Source organism: Haemorhous mexicanus, chromosome 10 (assembly GCF_027477595.1).
Source record: "Haemorhous mexicanus isolate bHaeMex1 chromosome 10, bHaeMex1.pri, whole genome shotgun sequence".
Lineage (NCBI taxonomy): Eukaryota > Metazoa > Chordata > Aves > Passeriformes > Fringillidae > Haemorhous > Haemorhous mexicanus.
Window position 1 is genome coordinate 16,890,669 of NC_082350.1, and position 20,186 is coordinate 16,910,854.

The 20,186-nt window shown below is 49.7% G+C and overlaps 1 protein-coding gene across 2 annotated transcripts; it reads left to right on the forward strand.

Annotated features, from left to right (window-relative positions):
* The first annotated feature begins 835 nt into the window (after nucleotides 1–835).
* TFRC (transferrin receptor) lies at nucleotides 836–18,718 on the forward strand. 2 transcript variants are annotated; one of them, XM_059855530.1, is made up of 19 exons: nucleotides 836–981; nucleotides 4,234–4,304; nucleotides 6,308–6,521; nucleotides 7,107–7,326; nucleotides 7,515–7,658; nucleotides 8,415–8,508; nucleotides 8,890–9,012; nucleotides 10,213–10,308; nucleotides 10,452–10,591; nucleotides 10,971–11,140; nucleotides 11,450–11,569; nucleotides 12,163–12,248; nucleotides 12,363–12,426; nucleotides 12,760–12,827; nucleotides 13,186–13,253; nucleotides 13,633–13,714; nucleotides 14,332–14,556; nucleotides 15,021–15,161; nucleotides 15,428–18,718. In XM_059855530.1, exons 2-19 carry the CDS (start codon nucleotides 4,272–4,274, stop codon nucleotides 15,668–15,670), a joined length of 2,331 nt encoding a protein of 776 aa, XP_059711513.1. In that variant the 5' UTR covers nucleotides 836–981; nucleotides 4,234–4,271; the 3' UTR covers nucleotides 15,671–18,718. The 2 variants fall into 2 exon arrangements, with proteins under 2 accessions (XP_059711513.1, XP_059711511.1); XM_059855528.1 differs by lacking the exon at nucleotides 836–981 and adding an exon at nucleotides 2,691–2,782.
* The last annotated feature ends 1,468 nt before the right edge of the window (nucleotides 18,719–20,186 follow it).

The window sequence follows — 20,186 nt, forward strand, 5'->3', positions numbered from 1 at the left end:
AACATTGTTCATGATAAGCTGCTGGAAAACCAGCTTTTCACAGAATATTCTGAGTTGGAAGGGACCAACAAGGATCACCAAATCCTGCTGCAAAACTGAAGTGAAACCATATTTTGATCACATGTTCTCAGCATCCCAGAGGAAGGACACTGGCACATCATGAGATATTGTACAAAATCATGTGGAGTCATTTGAGTCGAGTCAGAGGACTCACAAACCCCCCAGTTTGTGAGCTCAGAGGACACATGGACATCTCCTAAAATAGCCAAATAATTTGGCTTGCCAAACCACAATGGGGAGGAACACCCTGATGCTGGGAAGACAGATCAGAAGTCAGCAATAATCAATCCTACATCCTCTTTCCTCTTAATCTGTTTCCCAGTTTTTGCTCTCTGTTCCTCGCAAAGATTTTTTGGTTGTTCTGGGTAGCCTGAGCTTCTGAGCTCGGTATTGCCAGCAGTCCAGGCATCTCTGTGTGAACAGCGGGTGTCCCTGAGAGAGGTGGCACCAGCCACCAAGCGCCGACAGCCAGCCAACTTGCAAGGTGAAGGGCCCTCCACTGCTCAGGGGTACACAACACTGCTTTTGAAGAACCCTAATTTTAAGGTATTTTACCACCAAAACCAGCTGAGGTGCAAAAATGTCTGAGTTTCTAGAATGTCGGCTCTCTCTCTCTCTTTTTCCTGCACGTGTAGAAATGGGGAACCGACTGCCGAGACACGCATGTTGTGACTGGGAACGGAAAACACCTGCAGCAAGCGTCGGCAAGGGCGGCTTGGGGCGGGCACCTCCCCTGCCATGGCCGGAAGGGAGGCACGGCGGGCCGGGGCCGCGGGGCGGAATAAATCCCATTGCCGCCTCCCTTGTGCGTTGCCACACTGCTCCGGGGAGCGTCCGGAACCTGAGCGCCCTGCAGGTGTCCCTCCTCTGGCGGGAGCTCCTTGTGGAATCGCTGCCCTGCGCCTGGCACGGTGTGCACAGGTAAAGGAAGCTGAGGGCTTGGTGGGGGGAGCCCAGGAGGAACAGAAAAAAAGCCAGGGCAGAGCTGCGGCTGCTTTCCCCGGGTTACACTTTGCTGAGCAGCAGGCTGCATCCAGGCGGTTGTGGTGAGAAATGAGCGGAGCATCCAGCCTGCAGGCCTGATCTAAACTCTTTCTGAACCCTCTTAAACCTTCGGCTTCCACCGAGGCACCAGCCAGCGCCATGTACCACGGGTCAGTCACATGGCAAGTGACAATGGTTTTCTCTCCCATGACTGGCATCATGACAGCTGGTGAGGGATGAATCTCGAGAAGAGAGAGCCCGGGCACTGGAGCCCAGCTCAGACCTCCTCTGGTAAACAACTGGCAGGTCTGCCAGCACGTTTTGCCTGAGAGACACTTTACAGATTTGTCTCCAGTCCTCCACGCCGAATTTCAGGTCTAGTTAATCCCCCTTTTATCAGCGCAGGAATGTGTTGCTTTTCACCAAACATAATCCTCTTTGCAAATCATGTGTTCTGCCAAACTAAAAACTTTCTGCTCCCATCCTTCTTTCTTGGGAGAGGATTTGAGGCAATAATCCGGGCCTACTGATTTATTTTTCTAATGAGCAAGGGACAGATGAGCACTGTACTGCAGAACATGTGCACACACAAACCTTGAAGTGTTCTGTAGCTGTGAGATGCTTTTGAGGGATGCACTGAGCTGAAGGACTGAGGCTGGAAGCAGAGACCTTCTCTCTCAGTGGGCCACAGCCTGTGTCCTGAGGCAGGCTGTCCATACTTGTGTTTAGGGGCTGGAAGTCATAATACCTGCCACGCTTCCTGTTGTACAAATGAAATAGCAATCTGTGCAGCCCAACACAAAGGAAAGGCACCCTGGGTGTCTCTGCCCATTCAGATCTTAAAAGACAGCCCTGATCCCATGAGACTTGCTGGGACCTGAGGGTGCTGAGAGCCTCCCAAGCCAGAGCAAGTCCTGTGTCTTGTTTGCACCACCCAGGGAGGAAAATATTTTTCCTGCCCTCATCCCTCAAAATGCTGAGAGGGAGGGAATGCTAAACCTGTGACCTACTCCTTCTTCTACTTCTACAAGCATGCCTTCCCACCAAGAGTTATTAACCTCATCTCCCTGCCCCACATCTAGCCCTTCCTGTGGGGAAACTGGGACTTGGTGTGCAGCTAGTGAAACACATGCTGCTTGGTAAGTGGCTCCTCCGCTGTATCAAGGGCACCTAAAGGCAATTTATAAAGCAAGCAGCTTCATTCTTTATGAATGAAGTAGGTCGTAGTGAGGAGGGAACCAGTCTCTTCCACTATGCTTACAGTGAGAAGATTAGAGGTAATGGCCTTTAGCTGAGATGGGAGATTCAGATTAGGTATTAGGAAATTGTTTTTCACCGTTTCAGGCACTGGAATAGGTTTCTAGAGAGGTGATGGAGTCATGTCCTCTGGTGTGCTTAAAAGGTGCCGGGTCACACGGTTTAGTGATTACAGTGGTGATGGTGGGTTCATGGTTGGACTGGACGATCTTGGAGCTCTCCTCTGTGATTCTGTGCTTCCTTACGTTCCCTCTGCGCAGCAAGGCCAGGCAGGGCACACGGCAGCCCGAGCCCTGGGGTGGGCAGGGGGGGCGGCATGAGCAGCCGCAGCGGAGGCAGGAACGTGCTCAGGGCATGATAGAGGCGGGGCCCTTCCCGATAGGGGCGGTCCGCCGTCTCTCCTTGGCTGGGCCAATCCCGGCACGTTAGCACCACTACGGGCGCCGCAGAGGAGCCCGGCGCGGCGCTGGAGCTGCTGCGGGTGAGCGGGCGCGGGGCCGCGGCACGGCGGGAGTGGAAGGCCGGGGCGCGGGGCGCGGGGCGGGAGGCGAGCACGGACGGACAGACGGAAGGAGGCGGCGCGGGAGCCGCGGCGGCGGCGCGGGGGCCCTGTTGGCGGCCGGGGCCGCGCCGCATGCGGTAGTGCCCGCGACCTTGACGGGCCGCGCTCGGCAGGCACGGGGCAGACGTGCCCGCGGCCGGCCGCCTATTGCCCGCCGCTTATCGGGCGGCCCGCAGCTGGGCCCTGCTGGCGGCACCGGAGCCGCCCAGCCCCGAGGGGTGGCTGCTCAAACGTGCTCGCTTTTCTCTCTTTTTCTTCTCTTTGCCGTATTATTGAAAGATTTGTGCCTGGCTGGAGGGGCTCGGGGAGGCATCGCGCACCCGGCCAGCATCCCTGCCAGGTGGGATGCCCGCAAGCCCTTTGTGCTTCCCTGCCTCTTCCCTCTTAGCAGACCCTCCACATGCTCAGTCCACTCTTGCCCTGGTGGGAGCCTGCGGCCTTAGGTTGTCGCTTGGGGAAGGCTTCTCAAATCTGTCGCGGTTTCACCTCCACGTGTTCTTGCCCTAAATAAAAGGTGAAATGAGCAATGGCCACTTTATTTGATCTCCAAATAAAACCTTGCAGAGCTCCCAGCTGTAGAGCTAATCAAAGTGCACCTGAAGACCAGAGCACCTATTAGCAGCGGCGCTTGAGGGCATACTCAGGTTGCTTGCTCCCAACCTCAACACCTGTCTGGTCACTCGCTAAATTGCAAACCTTTTTCAGGAAGAAATTGAGAAGTAAATCAGTTTCACTTTACCTTTCAGATATGTTTGCTCTTTGCAGAGAAGTTAGAATTTTAAAAGTTGCTGAAATTATTTTGGAAAGATGCTCTTAGTGATTTTCAGAGACTTTGCAAGACAGAAATTGCCTTCACAAAGTTGTAGAGAACATAGCTGTCCAGGAGGGATGTTCGTATTAAAGTGTTTTGTCGGGGTTGGAGTTTGTGCTGCTTTGCCTTATGGCCTTATGTGACTTCTCTCTTCCAGTTGGACTCATCCTGTCATTGAGACGGAGCCCAGGAACCCTAGATATCTAGAGCCCATGGTGGCACTTGAATAAATGCCTCCTGCCAGCACTCCCTAAATGGAGATGTCCCCACCATTAATAAGACCCCTGGCTGAACTTAACCATTGGAGACTGTATGCCTTGCTTGTATGCCTGTCAGCATGGCCAAAGTTCAACAGAAAGAGTTGATTGAAGCTTATCATTACCATGGGAACTTCTAGGTTGCATTCAAGGTTCATGCAGGTTCACTAATGTAGTGACTTAGGTGGAAGTATGTGCAGAAAATCCATGGGCAGGCAGTGCACTAGTGGCAGTAACTGACCTCAGGTGTGTAATGTAGTGGCAGGGGAACAGCCTAACCTTGTTGTATTCTGAACTTCTAGGGCTTTGGTGAAGTTGGTTTTCATTTGTCCAGAAGGCAATGGATCATGCCAGAGCAGCAATCTCTAACTTGGTAAGACATGGTACCCCAATGATGTTTGTCTCTTGGTGGGCTGATGATACTGCAGAAGAAAGGTTCAACACCATCTGTATATGAGATTATATGTATCTACATATAAATGTAATAATATGTAATAATAATAATATGCATAATATTATTTTTATATTTTCCATATAGTTAATTGTCTGTCTGAATATACATGAGTTGGAGAATTTAGTATAGCTAAACTGTGCAACAGGTGGCTGTGTTGATGAAACTGTATGAAAGATATTTTAATGAGTAGGGGGCTATGTTTATTTTTAAAAATATCACTACTTATCAGTATTGGAGAAGATGATGAATCCAAAGCAGCGTTAGTTGCTGCTGTGTGGGTGGTGAGCCAGATGTCACTGCAAGTAGCTGGCCGTGATAAGGAAGTGGCTCAAGCAGTTCATGCTGGTGGGTTTATCTCTAGCTGCTATCGTGTTTTGGGTATCTGAGGGCTGTTAAGAAAGGGGGGGCAGGCCTTGAATAAAGTTGCAGAAGGAAGTGCTGCTGAGGAAGCCGTTCAAATGCCTACTGGGACAATCAACGTGTGTTCTATTGTTACTTGGGGGGTGGGAATTCAACCACAAGTCCAGCTTTTGAAAGCAACCTGTGCTTGAAACAAATGTGCAGGAACTTGTTCAGCCAAGCCTGCTGGTCCTAGAGAGCTTGGATTGTGAAATGACCCAAGGCTACAACTGAGAGTGTGGTGGTTTGGTCTCTGAACAAGAATGGGTGATATGTAGGGTTGGGGCATGTCCTCTGTGTGAGGACATGCCTCAGGTGTGAGGGAAGCCAAGCTGTGGAGCAGCTGAGCAGGGAGAGTGTTAGGACAGACTGCAGTGTTGCCCTTTCCAAAATATGAGCAGGCAGCCACTTCATTGTGGTTAGTGTGGGTCGGAGTGGAGCTGCAGGTCTGAAATGACATTGGTTTCTTTTGCCCAAGCAAGCAGATATCTGGTGTCTTCACTTCCAGCTCTGACAAACAGTTTAAGAGTGAGCTGAGAACTGTGGATGAGCTGCTGAGGTTGTAACAGGGTGCTTGTTACCAGGTGCTTCTCCAGTACAAAGGAGAGTGCTGCTCCCAAAGCTATTCCTTTGGCCTTTTTGCCAGTCTCACTCTACTCCCCAGCAGAACCATGGCTGCAGGCAATTTCAGCATCTCTAATGGAAGCAGAGTGGTTCTGCCAGTGCCTGGCTATGCCTGGAATTGAGTTAATCTGAGCAGCTGCCTTGTGCATGGGCTGCTGTTCTGTGGGAGGCTGGGCTGTGTCTTGCACCTGTTTAGAAAAGTGGGCTCCAGACTAAAAGCTCTGCTTGGGCACTGGTAAAAACCTGTCAAACAGTGCCAGTTGTTGGTGGGTGCAAGAGGTATAGCCTCAGCTTTCATCTTAGCTAGCATAATGCCCAAGGGTCATCTCTCTTCAGCCTAGCTGCTTTGTAATACTACCATATGTGTAATAGTGTAATTTAAGGGTAGCCATAGGGCAGTTTATTACAAAATTATCCAGGTGCTGGATGAGAGTATTTACATCAAAGTGGATGTGGCTCAAAGGCCCATGAACAGTTGCTTTCTGTTTCCTCTGTGTTCATCAAAGTGTATTTTGTACACAGCCAAGTCTCATCTGTGCTCTGCTGATTAAAACCAGGAGTTTCTGCTTGAATCAGCCTCAGCCATGGGGTCACGTGGGAAATGCTGGTGCCATTGGCTGCCTCATATCTGTAAGACTCCAGGCTAGACTGATCCGTGTGACTCCAAACTTGTGCAGGGTAAATGGAATCTGAATAGACTCTGGAGACCCTGGGTGGGTCTGAGTCTTAACTGTGTTTAAGGCATCCATCTTGAATTAATGACAGCCCAAATGCTCGCTGCAGTGGAGCAGCTGCAGATGGACCAGCAGTGTTTGGGTTGGAGCACAGGTGCAGCTGACTACAAGGATTGCAGGCTGGTGTAGCCAACTCTTCCATCTCCTGACTGCCTTTCCACACAGTTTAGTGGCGAGCCAACATCATACACACGCTTCAGCATTGCCCGGCAAACGGATGGAGACAACAGCCACGTGGAGATGAACCTGGCTGCTGATGAGGAGGAAGGAGGGGAAATTGGGAGACCAGAGCACCTGCATGCCAGCATGCCTCCTCCACGGAGGAATGGCAAGAACCTCTGCTTCGTAATCATGGCAGCTGTCCTCCTCCTTTTGATTGGTAAGGAAGGGTGAGAGGCAACTGCATGAACTTCAGTACTGAATGTAATCTGAATTTATTAAATTCCAATCTGTATTTTTTTCGGAGATAATTCAACAGCTGGGATCCAGGCCACAGCCTCTTGTCACTAAGTATGTCTAGATCAGACTTATGGTACAGCACTGGCACAAAGAATTGTGGAGTTTGATTGTGGAGAACTGTGACTTAGCTGAAGGGAAAACTGGTCCATGTCGAAGTTTTGGTTTTCCCTCCATTAATTCCTAGCACTTCTGTAGAGATATGGGTCAACAGATGAGTAAAGCCTTTGGTACTTGTCTCTTAAGGTTTTAACAATGCCATTGGCCTGAAGTGAGCATTTTCCTTTCCAAGTGGTGCTGGAGGGACTCTGCCAAGTGCAAGATCAGATTTACAGTGCCCCTTAAAACATGCCAGCTCAGGCAAAATGTCAGGCTGCATATTTGTCTGTCATTGGGTAAGCCAGCCCATCAAAAATGGTGAGAGCAGAGATGTATCTCAACTCTGAAGCTGTGTGGCGGGCTTCAGTCATCTTTCTGCAGCACAAAGAAATACCTGTTCTGTCCACAGGGTTTCTGATCGGCTACTTGAGTTATCGTGGACGCATGCAGAGGGTTAACAGGTGTCTGGATGGAAGTGGCAACTGCGAGATGACTCCTACTGCATCTTACTTCTCAGATGATGGAACAGAGGAAGAAGAGGTTCCTGGACCACGCATCTTATACTGGCCTGAATTAAGAAACATGTTGTCCTCTAAACTGTCAGCTGCACGTCTTGAGGCCAACCTAAGGTAATGGTTCCAGAAGGTTTATCTAGAGCTTTTAGAGAGGCACAGCTTGTGAGCAGAAATTGGGCTCATTTGGAGAACAAGGGTCTTGTGTAAGGTGGCATATTTTAAAGTCAGGCTTAAATGGCTTTGCAGGCTGCAGTGCAGCCTGGTGCTGTAGTCTAAGCTGTATGTCTATCTGTTACCTACAGACAGAGAGAAGGTAAGAATTCTTTTGAAGCTGGCAAGGTTGAGGATGAGAGCACTGCCAGCTACATTCATGACCAGTTCACCAGCTTCCGCTTGGATGACGTGTGGAACGATGAGCACTACGTTAGGCTGCAGGATAAAGGCAGGTACGTTAAAGAAGAGATTACACATCTCATCCATATGGATACCTGTACATGGATACGTGTACATGGATGCCTGTAGTCTTGAGCAAACGTGTGATTTCTGCTTAAAATGATGTGAAAATTGTGAGCCAGTTAGCACTCTCAAAGTCAACCTCAATCTAGCCAAGCAATAACTGGTTCTGCCTCTTTTCAGGCTTTCTAAATCCACAGGGTCTGGAAGCAGCACTCTGGATGATTCCTGGGGGAGCTGTTTCCTCCAAGTATGCTTAGGAAGTGGAGAGAAAACAAAATTGAGTGAAAACTCAGCTGAAAGGCAGATTCCCTGTGTCTAAAACTGGCATAGGTGACTCTATCTTGTCACCCAGACAGGGCTGCACACCTGGCAGTGGCTCCTCCGGTAGCTCAGGAGGGTGTCAACAGGCATTGTGTCGTCTGACAGCTCACACCCTCGTGTCTTACTTCCCCTTTTTATCAGGGGAAATGAGTTTGCTCAGCTTCTCTTAGGAGGTGACTGAGAGACTTGGAAGCAGATACTCTTTCTGCTACTAGTCCTCGAAATCAGGCTTCATTAATGTCTGTGGCCAACTCCAGAGATTTTTGCATGGAAGTGCTGGGATGAGTCTGCCTGTTTCGGGCTCTGTTGACTTGATCAGAATTGTTAGAGCACAGACTGAATTCAGTCAGAATACTAACTCAGAATACTGAGCTAATTAAATTTTTGTGTGAAAGAGTTTAACACTGTCTCTCTACATTTAACAGTAGCAGGAACCAGGTGTTCATTATAGAAGATGATCAAGAAGAGTTGGAGAGTACTGATGCATATGTGGCATACAGCAAGAGTGGCACAGTTACTGTAAGTGACTGCAGAAGAATCCTGCAAATGTGTCTGTACAGTTAAAAAAATAAGTCCCTTTAAGATAGGGAGTGTATAAAGCCCTCCCCAGTTAAGAGAGCTGGGGTAGGCTGGTCAGAGTGGGGAGAGAGGAGTGGGCCCACGTAGTATTCTTACTGCAGCAAGATGCAGGAGTAACTTTAAACTTCCCTGCTGGAATCCAGACAGGTTCCCTTGGCAGAAGTGCTGCTCCAACAGGCATCTTGCACTGGATCAGTTTACATTGCTGAGCTTCAGTTCCCTACTATTAACAGGAGTCACTGTTACAGTGACTCTGTAGGCTGTTTCAGGTATCTTACTGACATAGAACTGCTGCATTCATAACCAGTGTTTTTACTGCAGGGCAAACCCATCTATGTGAACTATGGACGGAAAGAAGATTTTCAGAAGATACGAAATCTGCGTGTTTCGATGAATGGAGCTATAATCATCTTCAGAGCTGGAAAAATAACCCTTGCTGAGAAGGTAAGCAGTGTCTGCCCCAAAGCCTGGCTAGACTTGGCAGCAGGAAGCTATGCTTCCTACTCTTTGAGGTGCAGAGGTATGTCATTTTTAGGTCTGTAGAACCCATGTATGTAGGATTGTTCTGCAGGCCTGGTCTTGCTTGTTTGCACAAAAGTTCCACATGCAGGTCTGGACACTGAGGCTGAGCAGAGTTTGTTACTGTTCATGGTGCAGTTCTTCTTGGCCTCGGGCAGTTTGCTGGAGCAACCAGACCTCTGGAGTGGTGGGGCTGGGAGCCAGCCTGGGAACAGAGCTGGCTAATATCACTAGATACAGCCATAAGGCTGCCAGAAGCAGGACAGTCTTGTCTCCAGGACACTTCTTGCTGCTGTAGCCAGATATTTTCAAAGTTTGGCTGCAATGTGTCACTTGGGCCCTTGCTGACTGTTCCTTGGACCACGTAGCATTGCTGGTATTGTGTCCAGCTGGTGGCCATGTGTGCTGCTGTAGTGTTTCCTCTGTAGAGAACAGAACCAAATAGCCAAGCAGGCTAAAGGATCCAGGTGTTTCTATATGCAAGCCTGTTCCATATCTGACCCAGAGCTGCCCCTCATATGGGTGCTCCTGGGGGGGCTGGGGCACAGGACCCTTTGCAGTTGGACTCAGCCTTGTTTGCAGGCATCTGAGACAGGCAGAGCCACAAAGTGCTTCTAAAAAATGTGGTCACTGGTTCTCCAATCCCATTCCCACTTTCCAAACTGGTGTCTAGCTGTACAAGACTGTTTGTACCAGTGGTATGCTAGAACTGGGTTGTAGGTGTGTTAAACAGGGACCTGGTCACCATTTTCCATGTGAAGATGAGCCTCCAGTGGCTGCTTGTCTTGAGACTAACCTCATCTTGGGAAAATAGATGGAGCATAATCAAAATTAAATCATATTACATTTTAAGCTGTTCCAAGGAGCAAGTATGAGCTGAAAGAATCATAGAGTGAGACACTGTGGTGTGTCCTGACTGTTCAAAAGGATGTTAGACACAGTTTGCCTGGAGTAGGGCTGAGCTGCTAGGATTCAGCTGCCTTGTGTATCTGTCAGGTAGCTGTTAAAATCTGTTGTGGAGTTGGGCACTGAGAAGCACAACCTTCGTGCCATTACTCCAGGTTCTTGCCTGGACTCCCCTTGCTTGCGGTGCAGATGTACACTTATTGTTTCTCTTTGCTGCAGGTTGCAAATGCCAGAAAGGAAGGAGCACTTGGTGTCCTGATGTACCCAGGCCCCTCAAATGACAGGAAGGCAGATTCCTATGTCCCCTTTGCACATGTGAGTATGTGATTGGTTCCCCTGTTTGTTCTTGAGAATCTCTCTGGCTGGGGGCTGCAGCCTGGGCAGGCCAGCAGTGCCCTTGTGTAGAGGAAAGCTGTTGGACTCTGGTGAGACTTGAGAACTCCTCTTGCTTTTCACAGGCCCACCTTGGAACTGGAGACCCCTTCACCCCAGGCTTCCCTTCTTTCAACCACACCCAGTTCCCACCAGTGGAATCTTCTGGACTACCTCAAATTCCTGTTCAAACTATCTCTAGAGAAGCAGCAGCCAGACTGTTTGGGTAAGTGGTTCTGCTGTCATGCAGGCTGGAGTGCTGTGGCCTCTTGCCAGGAGTGAGGATGGTGTCAGGTGCTGTGAGACAGAGCTCTCTGCTGCTCCCTGCTGTGTGTGGCAGGGAGCATGTTCTGGAACTGGCTGGAGAAGAGTCACTTGTGTCCATGTCTCATGCCTTAAAGATTGAACTTAATCTAGTGTTGGATTCCTCTTGGCCTCTGCATTGAGCCCCTCCCTGAATAATCAGTGGTACAGAACTGCAAACTCTGTCCGAGGCAGGCCCTGAACAAGGTTGCACCTGCAGTTGCCGGTGTGCATTTTTCACACAATAGCTAAACGAGGTCAGAAGTGGATAATGAGTTCAAAGGATCTTCTTTTTCTCTCAGAAAAATGGATGGAGACAAATGCCTTGAGGAGTGGACAGCTGATATCATGGGATGTAAGGTGACAGTGAGCAGCAGCAGCAAGATGACAGTGAAAATGACTGTGAACAACGTTATCGTGGATAGGAAGATTCTGAACATCTTTGGTGTTATCAAGGGATTTGAAGAACCAGGTAACAGCAGCTGCATTGTGGCTCACTTTTGAGAGGAACCCTCCCTCTTCTGTGGTCATTGGAATGGGACAGCTGCTCCCAAACAGATGACAAATCTTTCTCAGCAGAACCAAGGCCTTCCCCTGAAGATCAGAGAGAAATCTGAACCATGCTGCCAGGGAAAGGCTAATGAGAGCACTCAGTGTGCCAGATTCAGGGATCAGACTGCAGACTCTCTTCTTAGTACAGAAGCTGAAAGCTGCTCTTCTCATAAATGGTATTTGCAATCTGAAGCTTGCAGCTCAGGTCTTGATCTTGTCTCCTTTACAGACCGGTACATTGTGCTCGGAGCCCAGAGGGACTCCTGGGGGCCAGGAGCAGCCAAGGCTGGAGTTGGCACTGCCATCTTGTTGGAACTTGCCCGTGTGATCTCAGACATGGTGAAAAATGGTAAATATTTGTGAACAAAAGCATGAGGGTGGGTGGTGATGCAGGTCTGGCTCTCTGTGAGTTAACACTGGAGAGCCCAGTTGCAAAGCAGTCCTTTAGAAGGTGTATTCCACAAAGCTTCCTGAGAAGCTGTTTCTTGTTCAATGCAACTTGTCTGCAATGAGCATTCACTTCCAAGGGACTCCTGCCTGTATCTGGTATGGCTCAATTACCAGCGTGTCCTTGGATAACACGGGATGCAAACCTTAAACTTGAGCTGTCTGTTGGACAGCCAGGCCCAAAGTGGGAAAACTGAAGTGTCTGACCAGCTGGAGCAGAGGGGACTGCATGGCGACAGTTAGTGTGAGCACACTTGTCTCCAGGATTAATTTTGAGCCCAGGCAGCTAAACAAAGCAGAGTTGAAATGCAGACAGCATTGTTCTCCTGCGCAGTTCTGCAGCATGTGGGGGCAGGGTACAGTGTCCGTGCGACGTGCACATTTCTCTGCAGCAGCGCTGTCTGAGGAGCAGGCAATTCATCATCCCAGGCCTGCAGTGCTAATCTGCATCTCCATGGGGAAAGGGCAGACCTCTGAGTCTCTCTCTCTTTACAGATGACTACAAACCACGGCGCAGCATTATCTTTGCTAGCTGGAGTGCGGGAGAGTACGGAGCTGTGGGTGCTACCGAGTGGTTGGAGGTATTGGTTATTTAATAGAGTTCTGCAGGATGGCTGTGCAGTTTTTCCTGTGGATTAAACATTCTGGTGTTGGACTGCTACTTCTCATTATTAAAATACTTGTGTTTTTTCTAGGGGTACTCCACCACGCTGCATGCCAAAGCCTTCACTTACATCAACTTGGATACTGCAGTCTTGGGTAACCTGCTACTCTTTCAAGTACTTCTTGAAAGTGGGTGGGACTAGAATAGCTTGAACAGACATCCCTTAACCTCTAGGAATGGGGGCTGTGCCAAGAGGTGACTGGTGGGTGTTTGGCTGAAGACTGGCATGACTCCATTTATTCTGCTATCATTGAAGCTGGGAGGCTGGTACAGCCTAAGCCATGGAGTCAACTCTGCTAAATCCCAGTAGATTGTCCTGTGTCTATTGAAGGTCCTTTGGCAACTATAGCTGTAGATCAGGGGTGGGCAGCTCTAGCAGTCGTGGTTGATTGTGTCAGTTATATTAAATACCCTTTCATTTTTTGCAGGCTCCAAAGACATCAAGATTTCTGCCAGCCCATTGCTATACTCAGTGCTGGAGACAACTATGAAGAGGGTGAGTTAAAGGGAATTGATCTGGTCAAGGTGACTGTGGTTTTAAGGGGGAACTGAAAGCAGACAGAGCTGTGCTGGGTCACTTTGCCCCCTTGACAAGAGAAAGACCCATTTAGGAGAAAAACCTGGGATTCTGAAAGAGCCCTGTCTGAAATCAGCTGGGCTCTGGGAATTTCAGTTTACACATGCAGAATCTAAAATCAGCAAATGCCACAGTTCAGTGGCAGATGTGCCAGTGTGGAGAAAGGTCAGGGGAGCACGCCTGACTCCAGCATCTGCACAGCAGTGTAAGCTCCAGGATGGAGCTAAAAGCCCAAGCAGATGTCAGAACAAGTGCAGTGATTCTCATCTCTGTGCAGGTAAAGGACCCCGCAAACGATTCGGGATACCTGGATAGCAGAGTTGGCCTTGACTGGATAAAGAAAGTGTAAGTATTGTCATTCATCTCTTTCATTTGGAGAAAGCAGATCTCCATAAAGGAGCAAACAGTATGATTCTGATGGAGTGCCATACTGCTGTCTGGGGTGGGTTCTACCTTCTGACATGTGGTTAGGCAAGTATTAATAGTACAGCACTAACCGTGCTGCCCCAAGCTGGCTGAGGCAGCCCAGACACCTTCCTGCAGGACAGGAACAGCCTTGTACCAAGTCCAGTGGCAGGGAATGGACAAGTAGGACAATGGATTTGGTTGGGACTCCTTCAGTCTTGTCTGAAGTTCTGTTGTTTCAGAGCCTCAATTGTTGAGTTTGCTTTTCTCCTGGGGTGCCCAAACTAGTTGATAACTGCTCAGTGCTTATTTTCTGCAGCGTTCCCCTTGATCTGGATAATGCAGCGTTCCCTTTTCTGGCCTACTCAGGAATCCCAGTGGTTTCCTTTGGTTTCTATGATGTAAGTAATGTGTGCTTGCCTGGTGTGCTCATTCCATGTAGAGGATATCTGATCTCCAGGGTGGCAGGGCAAAAGGTGCTGTCCATGCTCAATGTCCTTGCAAGAGCCTCTGGTAGGAGATACAGCCTCTGGCCTGATGGCTGTGGCAGTACTTGCTGTCAAGACTGCTCCTGGGACAAGGCTGGCCCAAAGCCTCTGTTCCAAAGTACTGAATACTTGCAGGTTTTTGGGGAGAGGGGTCACTTGCTTTGCTGGTGGCTCAGATGTCAATGAAACAGAAGCTAAAAGCAATATAAAGATGTCAGTCTGTTGCTGCATCAGTGAAAGACTGTTCTACACCCTGCTGGTCAGCAAGCAGAGGGCATTGTGGAAGCAATATCATTGCCCTTAGCAAGTACTGAGCAGAACATCTTGCTAGTCACTGGAAGCTGTCAGGGATGAGATACAAGAGCTCCATTTCCTTCCCAGTGCTTTGGAGTTTTGCCACTTGAGTCTTTGCTCCTTAGCAGCACAGGGAGATGGGATGGGGTGGAGGTAACAAGTACCTTTGGTGGGGGATGAAAAAAGTCTAACTGGAAAAGCATTCTTGGCTAACTTCAATACCTTCTTTCTTGCAGGAAGGTGACGAGTATGCCTTTTTGGGCACTACTGAGGACACTTTGGCTAACCTGAAAAGGAAGACTGCCAACTTGTATCCTCTCATGCGTACTGCTGCAGAAGTTGCTGGACAAATAGCTCTCAGGATGACCCATGACCATGAGCTCTTCCTGGACTTGGATAGATACAGTGATGAATTGCTGTCATTCCAGGAGAAGCTTTGGCACTTCAATGGCAATGTGAAGGTCAGAAGGACTCTGAGTTCACCAAATCCCTGATGATTATGGGGCCCATGTGCTAATAAGGCGCTGTGCCAGTGGATACAGCAGGATGGACACCTTTCCCCTCTAGATATTAAAGGGTAGTGAAGTGTGGCCAGAATAGATGCTCCTTATAGAGCTGTGCAGGCAGAGTAGCTGTGGCAGACAGATTTAGCTGATCTGGATGTCATGAGCTCTTGAGGAAATGGATGTGAACAGTTTCTTCTCTGGTTATTATTCACAGCATAGTGCAGCTTTCCATCTCATTTGCGCCTTTGCTGAAAATCTACAAGAAACTGTGGGTAGGGAGTGACCTCAGAAGAGCCTGCCAGGAACTTGTTCTGCTACTTGGCTAACCAGCCAAGAAAAAAAAAAAGCCCAACACTTTCTTTTGGTAAGAGAGCAGCAAAAGAAGAAAATCAGGTTTGCTAACAGCTCCTCCCTTGCAGGAACTGGGGCTGACCTTAAACTGGCTGTATTTTGCCCGTGGAGACTTCCAGCGAGCTGCAGATGCACTGAGAAGAGACATCGAAAACAGTGACAGGGAAAACAGGATTGTCCGCAGAGCCCTGAATGACAGGATGATGAAGGTGGGTATCTTCAACTGGTTTTTCTTCCTTCACAAAGGAAGAGAGTGCTGGCTGGGATGGGCCTTTCCCTGGGGGGCCATGGGCACCATGCAGACTGGTGTCTCTTTCACTTGCTTAGTGGTAATGTGATGGCTTGCTCATGAGAGAGGGTCTGGCCCTTGCAGAGCTGCTGTGGGAAAGGGCTCAGTGGGGATCAGAGGTGGGCAGATCAGGAAGGAAAATCTTGGGAGGTGAGAGTATAACCCTCTATTTGCACCTCTACTCAGGTGGAATACGACTTCCTCTCTCCATACCTCTCATCAAAAGATGCTCCCTTCCGCCACATCTTCTTCGGCAGAGGCAGCCACACCCTGAAGAGTCTGCTGGAGAACCTGGAGCAGCTGGCAGCCAACAAGACCAGTGTGGATGTGAATGAGCTGAAAGAGCAGCTGGCCCTGGCGACCTGGACCATTAAAGGAGCTGCCAATGCGTTAGTGGGTGATATCTGGAATACAGACAACGAAATCTAGACACGGCAAACACCTGGATTACCCCATCTAAGGTACAGGAGAGCTGTGTGCTCTCACAGGGAGCACAGCTTCTTTCCTGGCCCTGGTCCCAGCAGAGGGCCTTGCTATGTAGATCTAGATCCACCTATAGTAACACACACAAACTCCCTGTACCTCAGATTAGGCATTGGCATGATTTTTAAATGGCAGCTTCTTGCAGATTTCCAGTACCTTATAAATCAGAAAACCTAACCAAACCCCCTGAAACCTAAGTGAAATCCACTCCCTAACATGGCATTACTTTCCTTTAGATATTTTGGCAATGAAATGTTTTTGACCAAAGTTAAGCATAAAATTTAAATCTCACCCTGACAAATTCACAGGAGGCAGTTTTAAAGCAGTACTAAGATTACCATGAAGTCTCCTCTGACCAGGCTCCCACCTAACCTCAGTCCAAACTAGTCATGTACAGCTGCTCCAGTGTACTTAAAAACTAAGAGCTCAGGTGTTTCCTGAACTGGTACCTTGAGTGGGGAGGTACCTCATCTATTCAGGCTTTTAATTGTTGGCCACCTAAACCTAGTGACAAAACAGGGAATGGATTCCTCTCAGCATTTGTAACAAGGGTCCCTTCTCTGGCAGGGAGCTGCAGTTCAAAAATTAAACAATGTAGTAATAGCCCGCAAGTGCTGGATTACCAGCAAACTCTGAAGTGCCTGCCTGCCTGTACTCAACAGCAGGGTCCCAGTGACATCTTGTAGGCTTGCTTCTGCCAAGGCAGGTATCAATACCCAGGGAAAATGACCCAAAGATTATCCAATGTCCCCTTGATATCCTCGGCTGGCACCTCAGCAAGTCCTGCAGCAGAAATGTCTTTAGACTGGCACTTCAGACCTTGCTGCTTCAGGGGCCTTGTGTGAAATCGAGTCTCTTGCTGGCCAAACTCTCTTTGACTGATGTCATTTTGCAGGTTGGCTCTTGTTTGGCACTGAGATATTTATTTCTTTATTTATTTATCAGTGACAGTGTTCACTATAAATGGTGTGTTTTTTTTATAGAAGATAATTATCGGAAGCAGTGCCTTCCATAATTATGACAGTTATACTGTCGTTTTTGAATAAAGCAGCATCTGCTATTACAATCAAACATGATACTGGAACTTTGCATTTAAAGTAATCAAAACAAGACCCTCAAAAAGTTTTGGAAAACTAGCAGTTAAGCTTTCTGTGGCAAAAACACCCCTCTGGAAGAAACTTGAAGGTGCAAACCTGGTAGTGAGTCTCCAGGTTGCACGCTCCAAAGTAATCCTTGAAATGCTGAAACCTGGGTGGAAATTCCAATACTAGAAATTTGTCTTCCTTGTGGGGTCTGTGCCCCTCTGTGGGCTTCAGACTTCTTCCTGCTCCCCTTTCTGGATGCTGTGTGCTCTCACAGGGAGCACAGCTTCCTTCCTGGCCCTGGTCCCAGCAGAGGGCCTTGCTGTGTAGCCCTAGTTCCACCGGTGGCAACACACAGAAATTCCCTGTACATCAGATTAGGCGTTGGCACAATTTTTAAAGGCAGCTTCCTGCAAATTTCCAGTACCTTATGTATCATGAAACCTAACTGACATTATCGGGGGCAGTGTCTCCCATAATGTGTAAAGAACAAGGTAGTTTTTGCCTACCACAGTGTTATATCGGAGGCAGTGACCTCCATATGTTGCACTATGGGTGTACGTAATTATCGGGGACAGTGTTTCCCATAATTGTTCTATGCTTATCACGCAATGTCATCTGCGAAGCTTGATGGTTAGTATCTAACATGGATTAATTTCCTGCAGTCCTATTATTTCACTCTCCTGTGGTGATGCAGATACAATCTTCAGTCTGTTATGTACATCCTTAGACACTTCCTTCTCCATAGGCTGAACTGTTTCAAATAGCTGTGCTGTCTTGAATTGGCTTCCTGCCTTCAGTCACAAGAGTGGTGCTTAAGTGTTTAGTGGAGACTAGGCAAGTTAGACTGTGTGCTCTGTGGTGTTGTAAACTTCCTTCAAATTAGTTACAAAGACCTGAGGAATTACAGGTGAATGTAGGGCTTGGGGCTGACAGCTGTCTGGAGGGCCCTGGTCACTGCTCTGGATGGGTACATGTAGCATTTAGAGAGGCTGGCCTGCTGTGGCACTGGTAGGGTGCTGGTGTGTGTGCATGGGCTGCTCACTCTCCAGTTCTGGCTGGAAATTCCAGTCTTGCCCCCTTGGGTGTTGAATGGAGGGAGGAAAATCAGTGTCAGCTTTCTAATGGTGCCGCTCTGCTGTGTCACCTGAAGCTGAGCACTGCTGATGTGTGGCACCTGCTAAACCGCGCTGCCTGTTCCCAGGGGCTGTTGCCTGTACTTTGCAGTTTGATTTGGCATTTAAACCTAACCTGCGGCTTAGTTTTAACCTAAACTCTGCAGTTTGATCTGGCATTTAAACCTAACCTGAGTGAGTGACCCGAGCCCCAGCAGTAGTCCTTGAGGGAAGGAATGCTGTTCAGCTGGAGCTCTGCAAGGAAAGGGCAGGGACTGGCCCCCAGCCTAGTTACTGAGCTCAGTGCTTACCAGCTTGGAGGGCCGGATTTTCATCGGTCTCTAGAAACCTGATGCCCAGGCTTGTGCAACTTGTTCTTCCTTAACTTCTCTTAACTCTCTAACTTCCTACAGCCCTGTCTGTGTTAATGTTTTCTCTGACATTCTAGTTTCTAGTGACATTTCTCTGGATGGCATCTAAAAGCTGCTGTCTGGGAGTCCTCACTGTGGTGTTTGCATGCATCTTGATGTCAAACTTAATCTTGTGCTTTATAGCCAGCAGAGAGAGACAAAAGACAAAGCTTGTCTCCTGGCTTGGCAGCACAGCCGTGACTACTGGGATGTTGGGATGCCTTGCTCACTGCTGGCATCTGACTGCTGTGGGGTGCTAAACTGTTTCTGGATTTACCTGCTGTTTGTTTGAATAAAGTATTTTTGAAGCTTGAACACTCAGTTTCTCTTGCGGGGTTCTGGATTACCTGCTGTCTGCTTTAATAAAGATGTTGAAGCTTGAACACACACCTTCTCTTGTGACTTCTTGCAAAGCCATGGTGCTGTTGTGGCATTGTGGCCATGGGTGAGCTTGGGCAGCTGGAGGGAGGCTGTTGTCCTGTTCCATCAGGGCTGCTCTATGCAGCTCCAGTATCACTTAGTTGATGTGCAGTAGCAAACCTGAACTTCACAGTGCTACTCAGCTGCGTCCTGCCTTATCACAGACAACTGCACTAAGGACTCTGGTAATGAGGTGAAGGAGCACAACTCTATGCAAGCTCCCAGACCTCCCTCTCATTTTGTGTCCTACTTTTGCCTCCTCATCACAGTATTGACTCTGAAAAGCCTGTGATGTATGCATGAATGATGGGAGAAGGATGAAATGTCAGGTTTCCCTTGGCCATGGCCTTGCAGGTCTCTGCTGTTGAGAAGGTGGCTGGAGGAGCCTGTGGGTGGCTGTGTCCCAGGAAGCCAGCACTTGCTCCTGCCTTGTTCCTGCCCCTCATCATCCTGGAGGTCCCGTGGGCCATGGTAGATATGCAAGTGGGGATACTGCTCAGAGCCTAGGGCAGCTCTGGGAGGGCAGGAGCTGCCTCCTCAGCCCCAGAGGCCTGCTCGGGTGAGACTGCATGGGTTTGCGGCCCTGCATTTAAATAACTTCAATTTCTCTCTGCTGTTCTCCCCTGTCCCTCATGCCGGTCTCATCTTCTGCTTTACAAACACCACATCTCTAGAAGTCGCACTATTTGGGTGAGCAGTAGGTTCTCCAGGATCCCAGCTCGCGCTTTATGGGCTGTCCCGGCATAGCTCTGGTCCCTCCTCTTCCCCCGGGGATGATTTATTTGTTGGAGGGACGTCGTTTCCCGCAGCTCCTGCCTGCGCCTGGCAGAGCTCTCTGCCTGCGGTAACTCTGCAAAGTGTCCGGAGAGGCCGGGCCGGGGCTGCGGGAGCCCTGCTGCGGCCGGGCAGCGCCAGCCCCGCCGGGGCAGAGGGAACGGGAAACGGGGAACAGCCCCTTCCAACTCACTGGGAGCAGGGATTTTGGCAGCGCAGGGCAGCCTGCGTCCCCGGTGCAGCGGATCGGTCCCGGGGCCTGGCGCTGCTCCGCGGTGAGTCTGTCCGTACGTCCATCCCCGTGCTCATCCATCCGTCTGTCCGTCTGTCCGTCCTCACCCCCGCCGTTACGTAAAGCGGCGGGGCGGCGCCTTTAAGAGCGGGGCCGGGGGCGGGTCGGGGGCCGTCCGGGCTCCCGGCGGCGGCGGGAGGAGGAGGCGGGGGGGCAGGAGGGGAGGAAGGGGTGGCGGAGCCGGAGCTCCAGGGGCGCGGCGCGGGGGGGCTTCCCCAGCGTGCGGGGCCGGGGTGGGGCCCGCACCGCGTGCACCATCCGGGGGCAGGGGGCGAGCGGGGCGCCGGGGGTGCCGGAGGGCGGGGGGTTGAGCCCGGCGGTGCCGGAGGGCGGCGGGGTGGCCCCGGGGGTGCAGGAGCAGGGCGGCTT